Raw genomic sequence first — 17,261 nt, 5'->3', positions numbered from 1 at the left:
AGCAAACCAATATGCAGTCCTTCCTCCCCAAAGTGGTGGTTCAAATGCCACCAGGAGCAGGATTTATTTCTTTTTACAAGATAGGAGGTGGTAATGATTATACTACTCAAATATAAAAGTAAATTTTGAACTACTAAATACTCTTCAGGTAGAGACATTAAGCACTGCAAGACAGAAATTTCCTAAATTATGACTGAGTTTTCAGCCTTAACTCTTGACTTTTTAAAGAGCCTCTACAAATGGATCTTCTTAATATCTCTGTGTAATTATCAGTCAGTATACTGCAAAGTGTACCATGAATTGGAATGCTTAAATTTTGTCTTCCATATATTAGGTTCCATATTTTACTGTACATTTAAGTTGATTACTGATCATTACTTCTCATTAATTACAGTAAATTTAGAAAAATTATATGACAAAGCTCCTGAAAATAGAACTCAAGTCTTCAGAAAAGAGCAGAGCACTTTTACTGTGGACATGCTTTACTGTAAATAAGACAACATTTAATTCATTCATCTTGAGTTTAAAAATTATCCACAACTTTCTAAGGCATTTATCTTCAACAGTGCAATCACCAAAAATCATCAGAGCATGTAAATTCCCTGAATGTATCCAATATTTGAAATCTTGATATAAATAAATAATGGGTTTTTCCCCATCATTGATATCATAGATAATTTTAATTACACATAAATACTGCTCAAGGATGAGCAGATAAAAAATCCAATATGATACCAGGGCTTAGCTTTTTTTTAATTACAATAATTTCCTTCACACAACACTTTGTAAAAAGAAAAGTTAATATTTTAAACACAAAATATTCAGATTTCTGCATTTTCTGAATCACTTTTGCTTACAAATTATATGCATTGAAACTACGTAATTCTTCTCTCACTACAATTTTATACCAAATAACCTCCATGGGTATCAAGATGATTATGTTCTGTAACAGTATATAATATACATTCCTATGTGATATGCAAGTGTAATAAATAATTATGTAATGGAAATATATTATGTTATTTCATTGGAACTGGTGCCCAGTATAATATTGGTTTCCAAGAGTCAGATAAGACCTTAGACTTTTAGTTTCTAAATACAATCAATAAAGCATTTTGATTCATGTCTGTGTACACCTGGGGAAAAGAATACCAGTCTCTGAAAATATCTGAAAATTAGAAGTATACGCTATGCCTTACAATATAGCAACTGACCGCAAACTTCCCTCATTTAAAAAAAAAAAACAACCAAGACTTGAGGACATCTGGCAGAAAAATCTTGAAAGTAAATGCAAATTCATGGAAATGGTAACAGATTGCCACATGGAGGTTGGTGATAGATGTTGCTGCTTTGAGTGATGAACCATTGTCCTGGTTTTGGCTGGGATAGAGTTAATTTTCTTTTTAGTATCTGGTATAGTGTCATGTCTTGGATTCAGTATAAGAAGAATGTTGATAATACACTGATGTTTTTCGTTGTTGCTCAGTAGTGTTTATACTAAGTCAAGGATTTTTCAGCTTCTCATGCCCAGCCAGCAAGAAGGCTGGAGGGGTTCAAGGAGTTGGAAGGGGACACAACCAGGGCAGCTGACCCAAACTGGCCAAAGGGGTATTCCATACCATGTGACATCATGGCCAGTATATAAACTGGGGGGAGTGGGGCTGGGGGGAATTGCTGCTCAGGAACTAACTGGGTGTCGGTCAGTGAGTGTTGAGCAATTGCATTGTGCACCACTTGTTTTGTGTATCCCAATCCTATTATTATTATTATTATTATCAACATTTTTATTATTATTATTATTGTTGTTGTTGTTATTATTATTATTTTCCTTTCTGTATTATTAAACTGTCTTTATCTCAACACACAAGTTTTACTTTTTTCTGATTGTCTCCCCCATCCCACTGGGGGGGGGGGGGGCAGTGAGTGAGCAGCTGTGTGGTGTTTAGTTGCTGGCTGGAGTTAAACCACAACAACCATCTAGCGAGAATCTAAAAGTCATATTAAAGTAGCAGACATGGTAAATACTTGCTTTCTTAAAGTCAACTGGAAGGAAGGTTCCAGGGTATCTCCACACTAGCCAACATTTTGAAAGACTTAAAATAGGTCAGGATAATGACTTGTAGAAGGTAAATGGCTTAATAGGAAGCAACCAAGGGTTTTGTATTAAATTGTGAGCTGCTACTCCAATTTCTCCTTTTTCCCCCCAGTAGTTTTCTCTACAGTGTCAGTATTACAGAATTACTTGAAGGATAGGTGAAACTGTTATCTTCCAATTTAACATTGCCATGCAGCTATACCAAAGATACACTTTACCCATGTATTCTGAAAACACTCTTTTAGAGCTGGTGAAAGCTAGAGCATGGTACCTGAACCTATGAGGAACAAAAGGACACTTCAACATTTTCTGATGTTTTTTTCTCAGGAAATTCAAGAAAAAATGAGGAGTAGAAGGGTAGACTAACTGTGCATTCAGCTTTGAGATAAAACAACTACTAAATCATACAGTGGGACATTGATTTGTGTGTAGTCAGGAAGTTAGGAAATAAAATTCCCTTTCAGGAATTACAACACTAGTCTTTATTCTAGCAATCTAGGAAGGCAGCAAAGGTAGATACTAGCAACACAAAAATCTATGCCGCATCTTTATCTTCTCTATTCCCCTAAGTATGAATAAATGTGAAAACTAGAATGGTTCCCAAAACAGCCTCCTTTGCCAAACTTACTGATCCCTAAAGTGTTCCCCATTGGGAGGTGATTTTAAAATGCAGGCATATTCAAAGGAAACAATAGAACTGTACACCCTTCATTTATTCACATAAACACCTGGCTTGCACATACAAAATAGTAAGTGGTGCATTCACATGATCAAGTATATAACTCACTATGTCATTAAGGAAATATCTGATAGAACTGTATAGAAAGTTATCATCTTTGCCAAGGGTTTTTCTGTTTTTCTGAATGAAGTACTCTAAGCACTTCCACAAAAACTCGTATCCCAAGAGGTAAACCACACATGAAACCAAAAGAGTTTCTAATCATTACTTTGTCTCAGACCAGAATTCAGTTTGACCTATTATTTTTAAGTTTTCACTGAACCTTAACCAGAACTGAAACAGAACAAGTACTACAGAACTTCTGAAATTCAGAATGCTGGTTTGACTAAACATAGACACCAAGTAGCAAAGATCAAATTAAGGAGGGGAACTTTCTGCACCAGCTGTTGCTTGCAAGGCCACAGTTCATTGCAGTATTTTTCTATCACCTCCTTCCTCAAATCATTCCCCATGTTTTCTCACCAGTGTGGTCCTTCAGTGCAAGCCTGCTCTTCTCTACCCTGACACTATGCCATTTGCTGTGAATCATAGGTTTCTTGGTCAAAGCTGTTAGATTTTGCACATGGCTAAGGTGATCTTTGAGCCCAAACAATGACTCCTGTTCTCCAGCAGTGTAGTCCTGTGTGCTGTAGGTCCTATTTTAATTTCTCTGCTATCAGCACAACCTCTTCTGATCCCTGGCACGGCACAGATACCACTGATATTTCCAGGGCAGTGCCCTGCAGCTGTTTTGCTTTAGCTTCTCAACCTCTTAAGATTCAGGTGGCTGAGAAGATGACATAGAAAGATGCTGGGAGCTCAGATGGTGGTTAGGTTCTGGCTGAGGAATGAAACCTGAAAACTAACAATTCTCCCTATATGAAACTCATATTTGAGGCATGCCCCCATCATATGAACTTTTTCCATTTTTAAAAGCTGTGTTTTCCAGGGAGAAAAGTTCACTGACCATTTCAGTAACCCAAAATGGCTCAAACTAGGTGACACTGAAAAAACATTCTGCATGAACAGTAAAGCTAGGAAGAAATGGCTGCATGGCATCACCAGAACTCAACCTGGCTCAGAAGAAAAATCACTAGCTCAACTCCAGCTGAAAATTGTACTACCCAGTTCTTTGAGAAAGAGAAAGCAGTTCCCAAATGTAACTCAGCAAATTACAGAGCAGTTTTCATCATAGATTTACTCATATAGGAATCTAAATCTTATAGTGAAATCAATGCGGCTTAATTTTTTAGTGCTAATCTTGTAATTTCTTCAGAATACTATAAAATTGCTATGAGTTTATACAAGCTTGTGTAAGTATGTCTGTGTTCATGTGCTGGGAATAGCACATGTGTGCATGCAGTTGTGCTTTCAGTATGTGCAAGTTGGACAACTGGAATTGGGTATTTGTGCATGATTGGCTTTGAAATTTTGTTTGCCCCACATGTTTCCAAATCGCATTGCCTCTCTTCACAAATGGGCCTGATTTTATGTTCCTTGTGATGTTTCTAAAAACAGTTTGCAAAGAATATTAAAAAGCTTGTTCTAATCTGCAAGCCTCTGCCTCATTTCATCTCTGCATCCAGTTCAAAACCCATGAGGAACACTCTACTTACACACTAATCAATATAAATTTTTTATTGGCCTGCCACAGGCACAATCGCTAAACAACTTTAATTTAAAGCAATGAATTGACACGAAATTTTGAAATTCATTAAGTTATCAATCCCTTTTAATAGAACAATTATCTGCTTTTTATATGGGTAAACTGTTTTTATTTACTGCTATGTTCAGTGTAGTTTCAGACAGCCAAAGAAACAGGGATTCTGTGCCTTCTTAAGGGATTCTGTTCCGTACCTTAACAGACTGTGTCAGGAAGATTTTTCTAATCAGGTCTTGACCCAATGCCTAATGTTTTCAATAGACCTTGGATTAAGCTAGTTCATATCTGTTCTGTCTTGGTTTAAAGCTTTTGCACACAATGATAGTATGGACAAGCTAGTTTTATTTGGGGGAAAAAAAAAAAATTACATTTAGCAAAAACAATAGTTTCAAGTTTGGACCATATTTGGTGAATAATATCAGCTAAATAAAAATCTGGAAAAAAAATTCACATTAGTCATAAAGCATTTGGAAAAACTCTTGGGAATTTCCCACCTTCCCAGAACCCCAGAAGAGCTCCAGAATAGTTAGCCAAACAGCAGGGGGGAAAAGAGGTGGCAGCAATGCTTTATTTTTGATAGCCCAAATTAGTAAGGCACCTTTTGGAATATTCAAAACTCAAGTCCAAATCACCATGCTTCTTTTGAAGCAGGGCTTTTATGCAAGGAAGATCTGCTGGTGAATGTATCAACACTAATAGCACACACAAGTTTCAGAATAGGTGAAGAGGTTGTTGGATTCAAATTTACCCAATCAAAATGTGTCTTCATTGACTACATAAAGGGATCTAAAGAGATAAGAAGCATCAAGCATATTACTCTCTTTTCTATCCATATTGGGGGAAAAAAAGGTATCTGAAGAAAAATAACCTGAAACGCAGGCACTTAAATGGAAGTATTCCATATCTGGAAATAGTCATGCTGACACAGTCTTCAGGATTAAATTGGCAAGCAAATTAGACATGAGCTTGAAATGCAGCGTGACAGCTAAAAAGATCAATGTAATTTTTACTGCATGGGCAGACACCTCATATCTATAAGTTAGACACTGGTCTTTTAAAAAGAGATTTTGATGCAACATGGGATGAACTTCTGGGCGGGATGTTACTACAAGGAGTTCTGGGAAACAGAAGGAAGAGGAGCAAAAATAATTGCAAGTTTGCAGTGACTAAGAACTTAAATATGCCCAGCTTTAGGAGTTAGAGATAAAAAAATTAAATATATATGAATTTACTAACCCACAACAGGTACATTATATACTGGCAGTAGGCTCTTAATCACCTAAACAGTAAAGTTAACTCTGTAAGCTTTATTTTGCCCCTCATTTCTACCCAATCCCTTCTTCCATAAATTACAGAGAAAGCATAGCATCAAATTTCACGTATTATCATTATTATAATTTGGAAAAAAATGTGCATATTTATGCTCCGTAGTCACTTGTGAGTTCCTTCATCTCAATTTTTTGGATGAAGAAGTGAGAAATGTAACTTCATGGGCTAAGGGACTTGCCCAGAGTCAGGCAGGAGGTTTGTGATGCACTCTATAGAATAGCAATTTTTTCCTGTAAATATGCAGTACTCAGACGCAATAAAAAACGACAGTTACAAAGCTGCTGCACTTTGCATACAGAATGGACCTGAAAAGACCTGGGCAAATCACCCTACATAGTTTGTCAAACAGTCATCTAGATGTGACTTCTGTCATGTAAGTACTTTCATGGGGAGAAAAAAATAGTTAAAGGTCATGAAAAACAGGAAAAAAATATTGTTGCTCTATAAAACTACGTAACATTGAATTAGAATCATGGCATGGGTTTTTTAACAATGAATCTGATCAGGCATTTAAAGAAAGAGGCAGATAATTGATGAATTCTCCATCTCTTGAGGACTTCTGAATAAGACAAACTGTAGTCAAACACATGTGAAAGGAGTAAAACAATGAAATTCTATGGCCAGTGGTGTAAGGGGGCAAACTACGTGATCTAATGGCCACTGCTGATCATAAAATTGTTTAGTCTAGGTTCACAGAAAACAGTTTAAGTCCAATCATTCTTTCCATTCTCAGGGAGGCAGGGCTTGGGTCAAGATGACATGGTGGAAACACAAATGAGGATTAGTATACTTAGTATCCTAGGGATTAAGTAAAATTGTCTAAATGTTTAAAACATATTTTTACATTTAATGAAACCAAACTTTTTTAGCTAACAGTAGATTCCTTTTCTTATCCAATAATTATTAAAGATCATAAAGATATACTTACAATTTATGGGTGTTGAATGAATTTGGCTGTTTTACAACGCACCCGAGGCATGCAGATATATCTTTACAATCACACACCCTGAACTGTGTGAGCACCTGGCTGTGCTTGTTACAGATTGAGGGTTAAGAAAGTACTTTCTAAGTTACTGTTACTTACAAAGAAAGAAGTGGGAAACACATTTAAACAGAACAAAAAAAACCAACCCAAAGCTGAATTCTAGGACTGTCACCATTGGTGGGAAATTAGTGAGTTTATTTGGCTATTCAGTTAATACTTCAACTTTTTTTTTTCTCTGTGTAACAGCAAGGTGATACTGTTTAGTTTACTCTCCATAAGAAACTATTATGTCCAGTTTAAAGGAAATTCTAGTATATTTTAGAACATATGGAGGAAAATAATAAAGAAAATATTCTCCAGTAAGTAGAAGTATAATTACCAATCAACATCCAGCAAAACTTCAACCATCATTTTACTTGACTTATTATGTACAGAGTAGGAAAAGGTCCCCACTTGTCCACTGAAAAATTTTTATTTCCCCTGCGGATATGGCAGTGTCGGGTCCTCGAAAGAAACACGTGATGCAAGAAAAACAACTCTGATTGCCACAACGTAAAGTAAGAAAAACCTAGGGTCTGCAGAGAGGATAGTCCAGCTCAGGCACCCTGAACAACAGTCCTGGAGAGCCACCGCATGAGTAAGACACAGCGCTGTTAGTCCCAATCGGTACTTTTACTCAGTTACTCTGAGCCTGACAGAAAAGACTTCCACTATTTCTTAATTTCCCCCCACAACCGAAGTCCCAGAACTAGGTAAGAGAAAGCTGGCTTTTCTTCCTTAGGACATTAACTTTACATGTATCAACTGTGGCACTAAAACCATTCTGGGACGTATAGCAAATTTTAAAATATACAGTAGAGAAATACTCTGGAAACATATGACAGAGGAGCAAAAATATGAAAAGGTTTGTTGTTTATGTTTTACTTTAAAAGAAATCTTAAAAGATTCCAAATTAAAGTATCATTCATTAAAAACAGACTAGACTTTTCTATATAATCCTGAAGCTTATAACATATTCCTTGCCATTCCCACCATCTCTTTTCTGCTTTTGCAATCAGCACAAATATAATGTTTATATATTTATTAAGATTTTTTAAAGTATTTTGAGGATAGCTAAGCGAGCTGTCATACATCATTTCTGCTGAGTTCCTGTAATGGTCCTGAATTCCTCAAAATTGAAATCAGCTCTGTGAATGTAAAAGACATAAACAGTCAGCCCTGATGACTAAAAAAGGCGAATGAGGTAACGTTAATGCCGGTGAAGCTGTTTGTCTCCAATGTACCATAAATAGTGAAGTGAAATTAAAATTTTTCAATCAACATCAGTTATGCACATGCATGCATGCACACACGCGCACACACATGCATATGAAAAAAACTGCCTGATGAGAAGCAGACAGGCTCAGAAGTTCAAGCAGAGGTTTTTGCAAAAAAAATTTTGGGGAATTTTTATGTTGTTGTTGTTGTTCCTATATTGTGGGATCTCCTAGCTGCAGGAAACAATGGATTGGAGTACAGACTTCCTTAATTTCCTGCAAACTTTCCCCAAGCAGAAGTCACTTTTCTCTGCCATATATCTAGTCCTACTAAAGCTTCCCCCACTAGACTTACATTAAATGATCAAAAAAAGATAGCATGTATCACTAAGAGCCATATCTGCTCCCTGTATTGAAACGTACTGATCAAACACAGAGATACCCACTGTTATTACCACAACTATAACTGGTCTTCCCCATACATGGAGAAAATAAGCATAAATACATACGTACCTAATAAATAGGAATACTTATTTAAAACAATACAAAGAGTTTTTCTAAGAACTTCCTTCCCTTAGAAATCAAAGTATTTTTCAACTATTAACTAAGATATGAAAAACTGCAAATGATTAGTAAAGTGAGACACAGAGAGTGATTTGTCCAAGGTTAAGGAAGAAATCTGTGGCACGGTAAGGAAGTCCTATTAGATCTCTTGCCTCTTTGTCTTGTTCCTTAAAACCATTCTTCTAGGAGATTGATGGCAATTAGTCTCCATGGAACCATGACACCATTTAATGAATCATACAACAGGAAAAGCCTATCTCTGAAAAAAATGTCTTTCCTGTTTCAATAGTATATTTGTAATGCACAGTGACAGGAGAAGACCGGAAAAAGGGACATTTCTCCTGAGTGGGTTGATTAATTAACATAGATTGCCTGAATTCAGTCCAAGAAGTCTATGCCAAGGAGGAATCCTCTACTGCCTTTCCTAACTGAGCTTGGAGCAGTCCCCCAAACACACTATCTCAATAGCACAGAAGGAAATTACGAAGCCAGGTATGAAACTGGCTTTTCTGAGCAATAAAGACATACTTGATGCAGATCATCGGCTGAAGGACAGAAATAGTGTTTATCAACTCAGGAAACAGGGATGAGGAGAACGTACAATGTAAACATTATCAAAACTAAGGATAGTTGTTTTGTCTGGAAGAGGTGTTTTACATGATTTCCACAGTTATATTGTTTCCTGTTTGATGAGAGATGATTCCGAAGTGTAGGCTTATATCCAAATCCCCAATTCGCTAAGGCTTAGAAGGGGTCAGAAATGAGGTTTATTTCACAGAGGTTCCTGCTAGTTAATAAATTCTACAAAGGTTGGTTTGTTAGGGACAGCTGAATGCATTGTGATTTTTTCTTTTTAAAAAAATCATATCGCAAACATTCTTTTGACTATAAAAAACTACTGGCAGCTTTTAAAAGTCAATATTAGACACTAGATAATGCAGAAGTTGGGAATATTATCTGAGTTTCCTAAACTATATAAAATAGATGATAATGGAAAAGGTTTGGGCAAGATTGCATTGCATCCATTAGCTTTTTCTACATAATCAGTATGGGTCGGTATCCATTATGCTCCACATTGCAACTCAGAATAAATTACTCAGTGGCTCCCAGAGACCCACATGCTACCGCTCTTTGGAAAAGTCCATTACTCTTTGACAAAGCATTTCAAGACTAACCCAGACGCTAAAGCTTCTTGAAATTTTGTCCTTTCACTTAACTGTATTGTCTCTGTGCCATCCAGCATCATCTGCAATCTGGCACTCTATAAAACATCTCTTCCCTATCATTTTTGGCCCTCAAAAGTACCTTCTGTGTTCTACATTTCCCATTTTATTAAACTATATAATTTCTCCTCCAGATCTCTATGGAAAGGGCTAAGCACAACAGAGCTGAGTGAGGAGATACTGAGGTTAGTCACAGAATAAGAACATAATCCAAGTTGGAAAGGACTTCAGGAGGTCTCCAGTCCAAGCTCTTGCTCAAATCAAGGGCAGGTCTGAGGTCACACCAGAATGCTCATGGCTTTATCTAGTTGTTTCTTGAAAACCTCCAAGAACAGAGCCTGCACAACCTCTCTGGTCAACCTGCTCCACTGCTTGGCTGTCGTCATGACAAAAAAGACTTTCCTGATATTGAGTCTGAATCTCTCTTGTCTCATCCTCCCACCATGCACTGCTGTGAAGAGCCTGGCTCTTCATGTTGATAACCTCCCTGTAGGTGCTTGAAGGGCTGCTGCCAGGCCCGCCTGAGGCTGCCTTTTCCCCAGGCTGTACTAGCCCCGCTTCCTCAGCCTCTCCAGCTGAGATGCTCCAGCTTCTTATCCTCTTTGGAGCCCTGCCCTGAACTAAAGATGATTAAGCTGACTTCAGCTATAAAGCCAGAACAGATTCATCAGTACAGCCCTGCAATCAGATGAACCAGTCCTGCAAAAAATGAGAGCAGTACAGTGCCAGGCCTTTGGGACTCAAGTGAGGCTCTCTCACAGCATTACACCTTCTATATATAATATGTCAAGTATATGTATATGTACACGTACATGTATATGTGTACAATAAATCAGCTCTAGAATAATTTCATGACATGAATATACTGAACGGCATATGTGAAACATTATCCTAATGAAATCACTCAACTACCACAGAACCACATTTTTCTTTAAAATGATCTTACAGTCTTTTATACAGTCACTGTTAGTCAGACATGATGAAATCCCTTTTTCACATCCATTCTTGAATCTAAGCTATCTCGCTTGCTAACAGTAACAGCAGTGTATATGTGCAAGGACATTTTTCAGTGAATACTTGAAGCAAGAGATATAAAATACAAGGTCTGTATCTCTCCTACCCTCAATACGGATTTTGAAAAGAAAAGTGAATAGAAATATGTTTTTATAATGCAACTTCTCCCACTCCAGTTTCATCAGTACCTTATGATCTGCTTACCAGCACACAGTATATCTCAGGCTTGGAATTATGAAAAAAGGCAAGGGCGAAAGCATTGACTAGCTGTGGAAAGAACCCAATTCAATAACCATATCAAAAGATAATTAAGTAAAGGAGGAGTATGAATCACCAAGTCCAACGTTAAAAATGTAGCCTACATTAAAGCCAATGGCAAAATCCCTCAGAATTTCAAGATGCGAGATCTACAAGTGAGGATTCATATACAGATTAGAACCCACTCTTATAGTGGGGAGACCCCTGGAGAAGGACTACTCTAAACCAGTATGTTAGACACAGAGGCCAACTGTGATACTCAGAGCTGAAATCTGCCAGCATACTCTCACTGAATAAGTGTATGTCACTGGACTCACAACTTTACTTGGCAGCACAAGTCTGACCTCTGTCAAGAGCCTCAAGTGTGATGTCCAATTCAGTTACTGAAATACACATTAAAATCTGCCTTATATGGTTAAGAAATAACAGTCACCCATTTTTATTTTGGGTTCAGTCTGCCCAGTGTCTTTAAGGGGAGACATTTTTAGTCTATTCAGTTTCAACATCCACATTAATATCTTAATCTTCCTTAATACGCAACCCTGAGCCAGAAACTGAGAGCTTAGTACAGTTGTTCTCTACCAAATATAATATATTAAAATATAATCACATTGAAAAAAAAGTTGTTACTATTTAAATAGTCATTGAGAGGCAGTTTATCTACTGAAGGTCTTCTCTGCACACTCTTCCCTGTACTCTTCAGGTATATCATTGACCAGGACAACTCCAGTGTACTTCCATTACCTACCATCAACAGTGGCGAAACTCATTATGCACTTTAATTTTGGGACAAAGTAATGTACACTCTTTCCAGTGATATCAATAGGTCCATTCTACTCACACTGAATGAGTGTCCTTCACACTTCCCTCCTCTGCCTCTCCCCTCCTTATCCTCCCATGCCAGGAAGGAAAGGAATTCTCCTTTTCCTGCTCAAATATCCAAGAATCATTTCAGCCATCTGCTTCAATACAAGAAACTCCTCATTGAAGGCCGTCTAAATGGCAAACTGTTAGAGATTAAGATGATTTATTTTAGTTTAGTGCGGTGTCACTGGTTTAATAAAATAAAAAATAACTAAGGATTTGGGAAGTACTATGGCTTACTACCTAGGTAAAAACTCAGTCTCTTGCCAATACATTCTATCGCTGCTGACAGACATTAGAACATTCCTTTCATCTCCTTCCTCTTCTTGCAGTTTAACCTATCCCCTTAAGGAGTATTTGCTTTCTATAAGATAGATTATACATTGTATGCAACATGAAAACCTTACGTACTTTCTCTACCATCTGCAAGACTTTTCTGCCCACTTCTTTAAAAAGAATTAAATCAAAACCCTTATTAGTCTTTTCATTTTGGATAAATAAACCAGGATTACTTTTCTGTTAGAGACTAAAACAAAAGGATTACTATTTCCAGATACGGGTATCTAAATTAGAGAAGCATTTTTGAATACAATCAACCAAACACCCAAGCAGAGCGGGACCAAATGTGGAATGCAAACTGTGATAAAGAACAAATATGAAGCATACACATACAGACACAAAACACCCCCTCTATTCATGCAGAAAATATGATCTAATACAGGATTGATTTCTTTCAAATAATTCTTTCTGCATCCCAGTGTGATTCCAGGATGTGCAAATTAAGATAAATTTTATGGGTCAAATTCTTCTTACCACTACATGTGCTCAAGTCAACTGAAATTGATGACAACTGGATTCTGTGTCAGAGGGTGGAATTTGGCACAGAAAATCACAATGTAAGGAGAATATGTTATAAAAATAAAAATTACATGGTGCTTTGAATGCAGGAGGAAACAATTCTCAATGTGGCTTGGGAGACAAAAAAGCATAGAGAAGAAAAAAAAAAAGTTGACCCAATAGCTAGTAGATTATCAGATAAGGCTTAGTTGTCAAAACAGAGCCAACTGCAAGGATGTGAATGAGAATGTTCATAATGGCTTTGGATGAACCTAACCCCATTCCATAACCAACTCCAATGGAAGTAAAGCTACACCGGCTCCATGTCCTGATGCACTTAGAGCTTAAAAGAGGAGAGACTAGTTTATTACTTCTATATTCTTTGGAAATCCATAATAGCTATCTAAGACTTCATTATTGCAGAGCTTCACATCTAATCTCGTTAAAAGAAATGGTGTGATGAAGCCTTCAGTACTAACTTCCTCCTCTTTCTTCTTTTTTTTTTTTTTAATAACAGAAATGTCCCTAAAAGAAGCCTGTGTAACTTGCAAAATAGACCTAAGTCAAAAACAGATTCACATATTTATGTAGATGATTTAGCAGTAATATTTCTAGCAGTGGGAGTTTGCAAATATTATCAAATTCATGTTCATGCTTTATGATAACTGACCGATGAAAACCAGAAGCTATTCCGACACACATTTTAACCCATTTTTCTGCTACTGGAATGAATATGAGCACAAATGTCTTCCTGGTTAAACTTTTGTTCATTTGAGTGAAATGTGAAGATGTGTCATGTTCTCAGCTCAGTGCCAGAACTACTCAGGATGTCATGTAGCATTTAATTTCAAGCTCCATTTAAAAAAAAGAATTAAACATCTAACCTGGAACAGCTATCTTCCCAGCTGTTGGATGATTCATCTCCATCACAAGTCCATTGTGCAGCACCTAGAAAAAAACAAACCAAAACCCAAACCACGTATGTAATAAAAAAATATAATCAGTTCCTAAACTCAAGAGGAAAAAAAGAGATAAATATTATCATGTTCTTTCACAGAAAATCTGAAAATACAGGGAGCTACAATTCAAGTAATTTGCTTAATCTGCAAAATGAAAGCCCTGATGTTTGACACTACTCTCTATTTATGCACCTAAATAAATGCTTCGGTAAGACTTTACATGTCTAACGTATCTTTAAGCTCTTATATCCAACATCAAACATAAGAAACTAAGCTACAAGCATGTCATGCTTTCAGCCACCAAAAGACAACTGGTACCAACATGGAATGAGAATTAAAACTTCACCCACTTTCACTTTTAATCTGCAGTATGTATTGAAGGCCTATACATAACTTATGCTCTCTAGGGTTTTCTTTTCATTGTTACTCAGTTGCTTTTGAGCTCATGATGGATCAAACTATGAAACGCTGTCTTAGTAGCTCCTACAAACATTCAGGACAGATGACATAATTTTGATGTTATTTCTGTTCATTCGAGTGGGTATGCCATGCCTTGAGAGCCTTGTGTACATCTGTATGGGATGATATTCATCACAATTTCCAGTTCCTTGTTACTAACATCAAGCAGAAAACAATGTACGATACCAAAATTCTCAAATAATAGAGAAAAAGAAATTCATAAGAGCAAACTCACTGCTATTGCTAATAGGATTCTGCACCAAAGCCAATAAGTAATCTTTATCATTTCCTTACCTAATATTCTGCCATCCTTCTAACACTGTTATCTTAATGACATAATCAGAATTCTTAAAAATTATTGATTTTGTTATTGAAGTATCCTCTACAAATAAAAAGCCTCCCATTAGCCAATTATTTTTATTTCCAGTGTAACAAGTCTAGAATGCCTTGCCAAATGTATCAGCTATAGAAAAGCAAAGATGGGCTAAGACTGTTAAGTGATCATGTAATACATCTACCTATTCACCTTGCACCATGAACAACACTAGCAACTTTGACTATTAATGACAGGTGTAGGTCTAATTATTCTTGAAAATTTCCAGTTAATGAGAAGACAATTTTCTTATGCAGTCTGCACCATATTCTCTATTTTTATTATTAGAAATTTTTCTCCTAATACATAATCTATGTATCTTTGCTTTGTATTATACATCTTTATTCTTGTCTTTTCCCCAACTGAACACAGAAAACCAATCACTAGCATCTTTATAAAATTCTTTTACATACTGGAAGATTGTAATCACATCCTCCCTCAGTCTGCTCTTTTCTAGACTAAACAAAACTAATTCCTTTAACCATTCTTTCCAGGTCAAACTTTGTGAACCTTTTATCTGTGTAGAATAGGATGCTTAAGAAATTCCCATTCCTTAACAGGTGGTGTCAAAAGGTCAGGTCAGCTTTCTCTTACCTTGTGGGGTGAGCCTATTTAGAAATCCAGATATTTCTGATAATAGATGCTGGTGGAAGAATGTCTGTTCACTGGTCTAATTGTTTGGCGCTGTACCAAATCATTAGTTCTATTTCTCTTTCAGAAGGTTAACGCCAATTTTGGTAGATGTTCAAGTGAGACATCCAGATTTTTTTTCCAAATGACAGAATTGGAAAACATAATTGCTTGTTTTACTCATTTTTAGAATCTTTCCAGTTATTCCCTTAATCAAACAGTATTGAAAGTTTGGCTTCCTTTCTCCGTAACTTACATGGGCATTCTTCATGCATTTAAATGATTATTTGAGACCTGAATGAAAGAAAACATGCTTATTTGAACTTGAAATCAACAGCACACTCAAGTGCATAAGTACTTCTTTAGATGGCAAATGAAGGGCTGTACCTAAAACTGGCACCATTTGTTTAAAGAAAAACATACAGATTCTCTAGCAGCTACTCAGGGATCCACAAAATTCATGCCTTCCTGTGTTCTGGGTCTCTAAATTCTTATTCTGGGATCTCTAAATTCTTATTCTAATAAGGCAGACTTACATTACTTTTAAAAGATTTCCTTCTGTTAGACTCCAATTCCATCTCCCTTTTCTTTACAGAATGAACTAAGAAAAACCTGCAGTATCTTTGAGTATCACCAATCTAACATCTATTCCCTTTTAAAAGAATTGCTTAAGATGCAGTCAAGCTTGCTTTCTGTTTTCATGATAACTACGGTGTAGATTTTCCCTCTCAAATACATTATTTTCTCAAAAACACCACAATTACCATTACTCTTATTACTCTTATTTTCTACAGTTATTAAGCCTATATTGGTATACTCAGTTCCATCTTTTCTTTTAAAGAAAGCAACCCCCGAGCAATGACTCTGGCCAAAGACCGTTTTTTCCCCCCACATCAGCAACACTGTTTGAAAGAACTGTGTCATTTCCTGCTTCACGTGTTCCATTATTAGGATTCCCAAAAAAGAAATTGAAAAAACAACTTCATTGACTCCTCCTCATGTGCATTCTAAAAACGGTGAAGGAAACATATAAGCTTACTGCATCCTAGCCTTTGGAAGAATGCAATGTTCAGGTTCATTATCATCAAAGACAAGGAAAGTCTGAGGACAAAGTAAGAGACAAAACTTGAAGGCCTTCTCTTCCACTGTCTTGTACCACTCAAATGGTCATAATCCTTCTGATGTGGTAGAGTCCACTATGCCCTTTGTATTCACCTTAGCTCAGCATAAGGAACTGATGAATCAAGAGAATCATGTAAAAGATGACGGCCATCAGTAGATCCATTTTTTAATTCTTTTTTCCATATGGCTTACTTTCCAGGCTAGAAATACTCTATTATTATATTATCTGTTACCATTTGAGATTTTGCGAATCAAATGAATGTTTGGGTGGCATTTTATACTGATTATAATGAGATCATTGTAAGGGAATCAGAAGCAGTCTTCTGTCTTTCAGTAATAACCTTTTCATGACATTTCATTTTATTCCAAATACAGTCATCTTGTTGATTAAAGAAGGAACCTCTCTTGTCTGTCTCCTGGTTAATGAAATGAAAACCTGATATCACCATTTTGTAATCTTATCTCAATAACAGTACTAGCAGTGTCCTGCTGTTATTTGTGACATGTTCATGTAGGATTTTTTTTGTCCTGTTCATACATGTTTATGTCTTTCCTCCTGACACTTAGAACTGTAAAGGAAAAGGCTCTCCTATTTGCAAGAAAGAAGAAATTACACAACATGAAACAGTAAGAAAATCTCTGCATTCTACTGAAGTAAATAGAAGACAGGGTTGCTCTGATTTGTGCCATCTGTTATAATGATTCCTGCATCAACTTTTGCTACATAAACTTTTTTTAAAAAATTTTGTGTTTTCTTGCAGACTGGATTTGAAAAACTACATAGATATCATCTATACAATGCAGAATATATGTAATCCTCTATCATTAGTTGCTAATTCTACTTTGTGATTATTTATTTTACATGCAGACAGTATCAGATTTGCCTGTTACAAAACCAAAATACTGTTTGTT

General features: G+C 36.4%; 1 protein-coding gene across 4 annotated transcripts in view; it reads right to left on the bottom strand.

The window, feature by feature from the left end:
• The window catches only part of SUGCT (succinyl-CoA:glutarate-CoA transferase), a 338,675-nt gene that overhangs the window by 43,268 nt on the left and 278,146 nt on the right, over positions 1-17,261 (bottom strand). For all 4 annotated transcript variants that reach the window (XM_049816964.1, XM_049816965.1, XM_049816966.1 and 1 more), the window contains one exon: positions 13,691-13,754. In XM_049816964.1, the coding sequence (XP_049672921.1) occupies positions 13,691-13,754 (64 nt within the window). The remainder of the gene's footprint in view (positions 1-13,690; positions 13,755-17,261) is intronic.

Source organism: Accipiter gentilis, chromosome 14 (assembly GCF_929443795.1).
Source record: "Accipiter gentilis chromosome 14, bAccGen1.1, whole genome shotgun sequence".
NCBI classification, from domain to species: Eukaryota; Metazoa; Chordata; class Aves; order Accipitriformes; family Accipitridae; genus Astur; species Astur gentilis.
The sequence above is the reverse complement of the archived record's forward strand: the minus strand, read 5'-3'. Positions and strand labels throughout refer to the sequence as shown.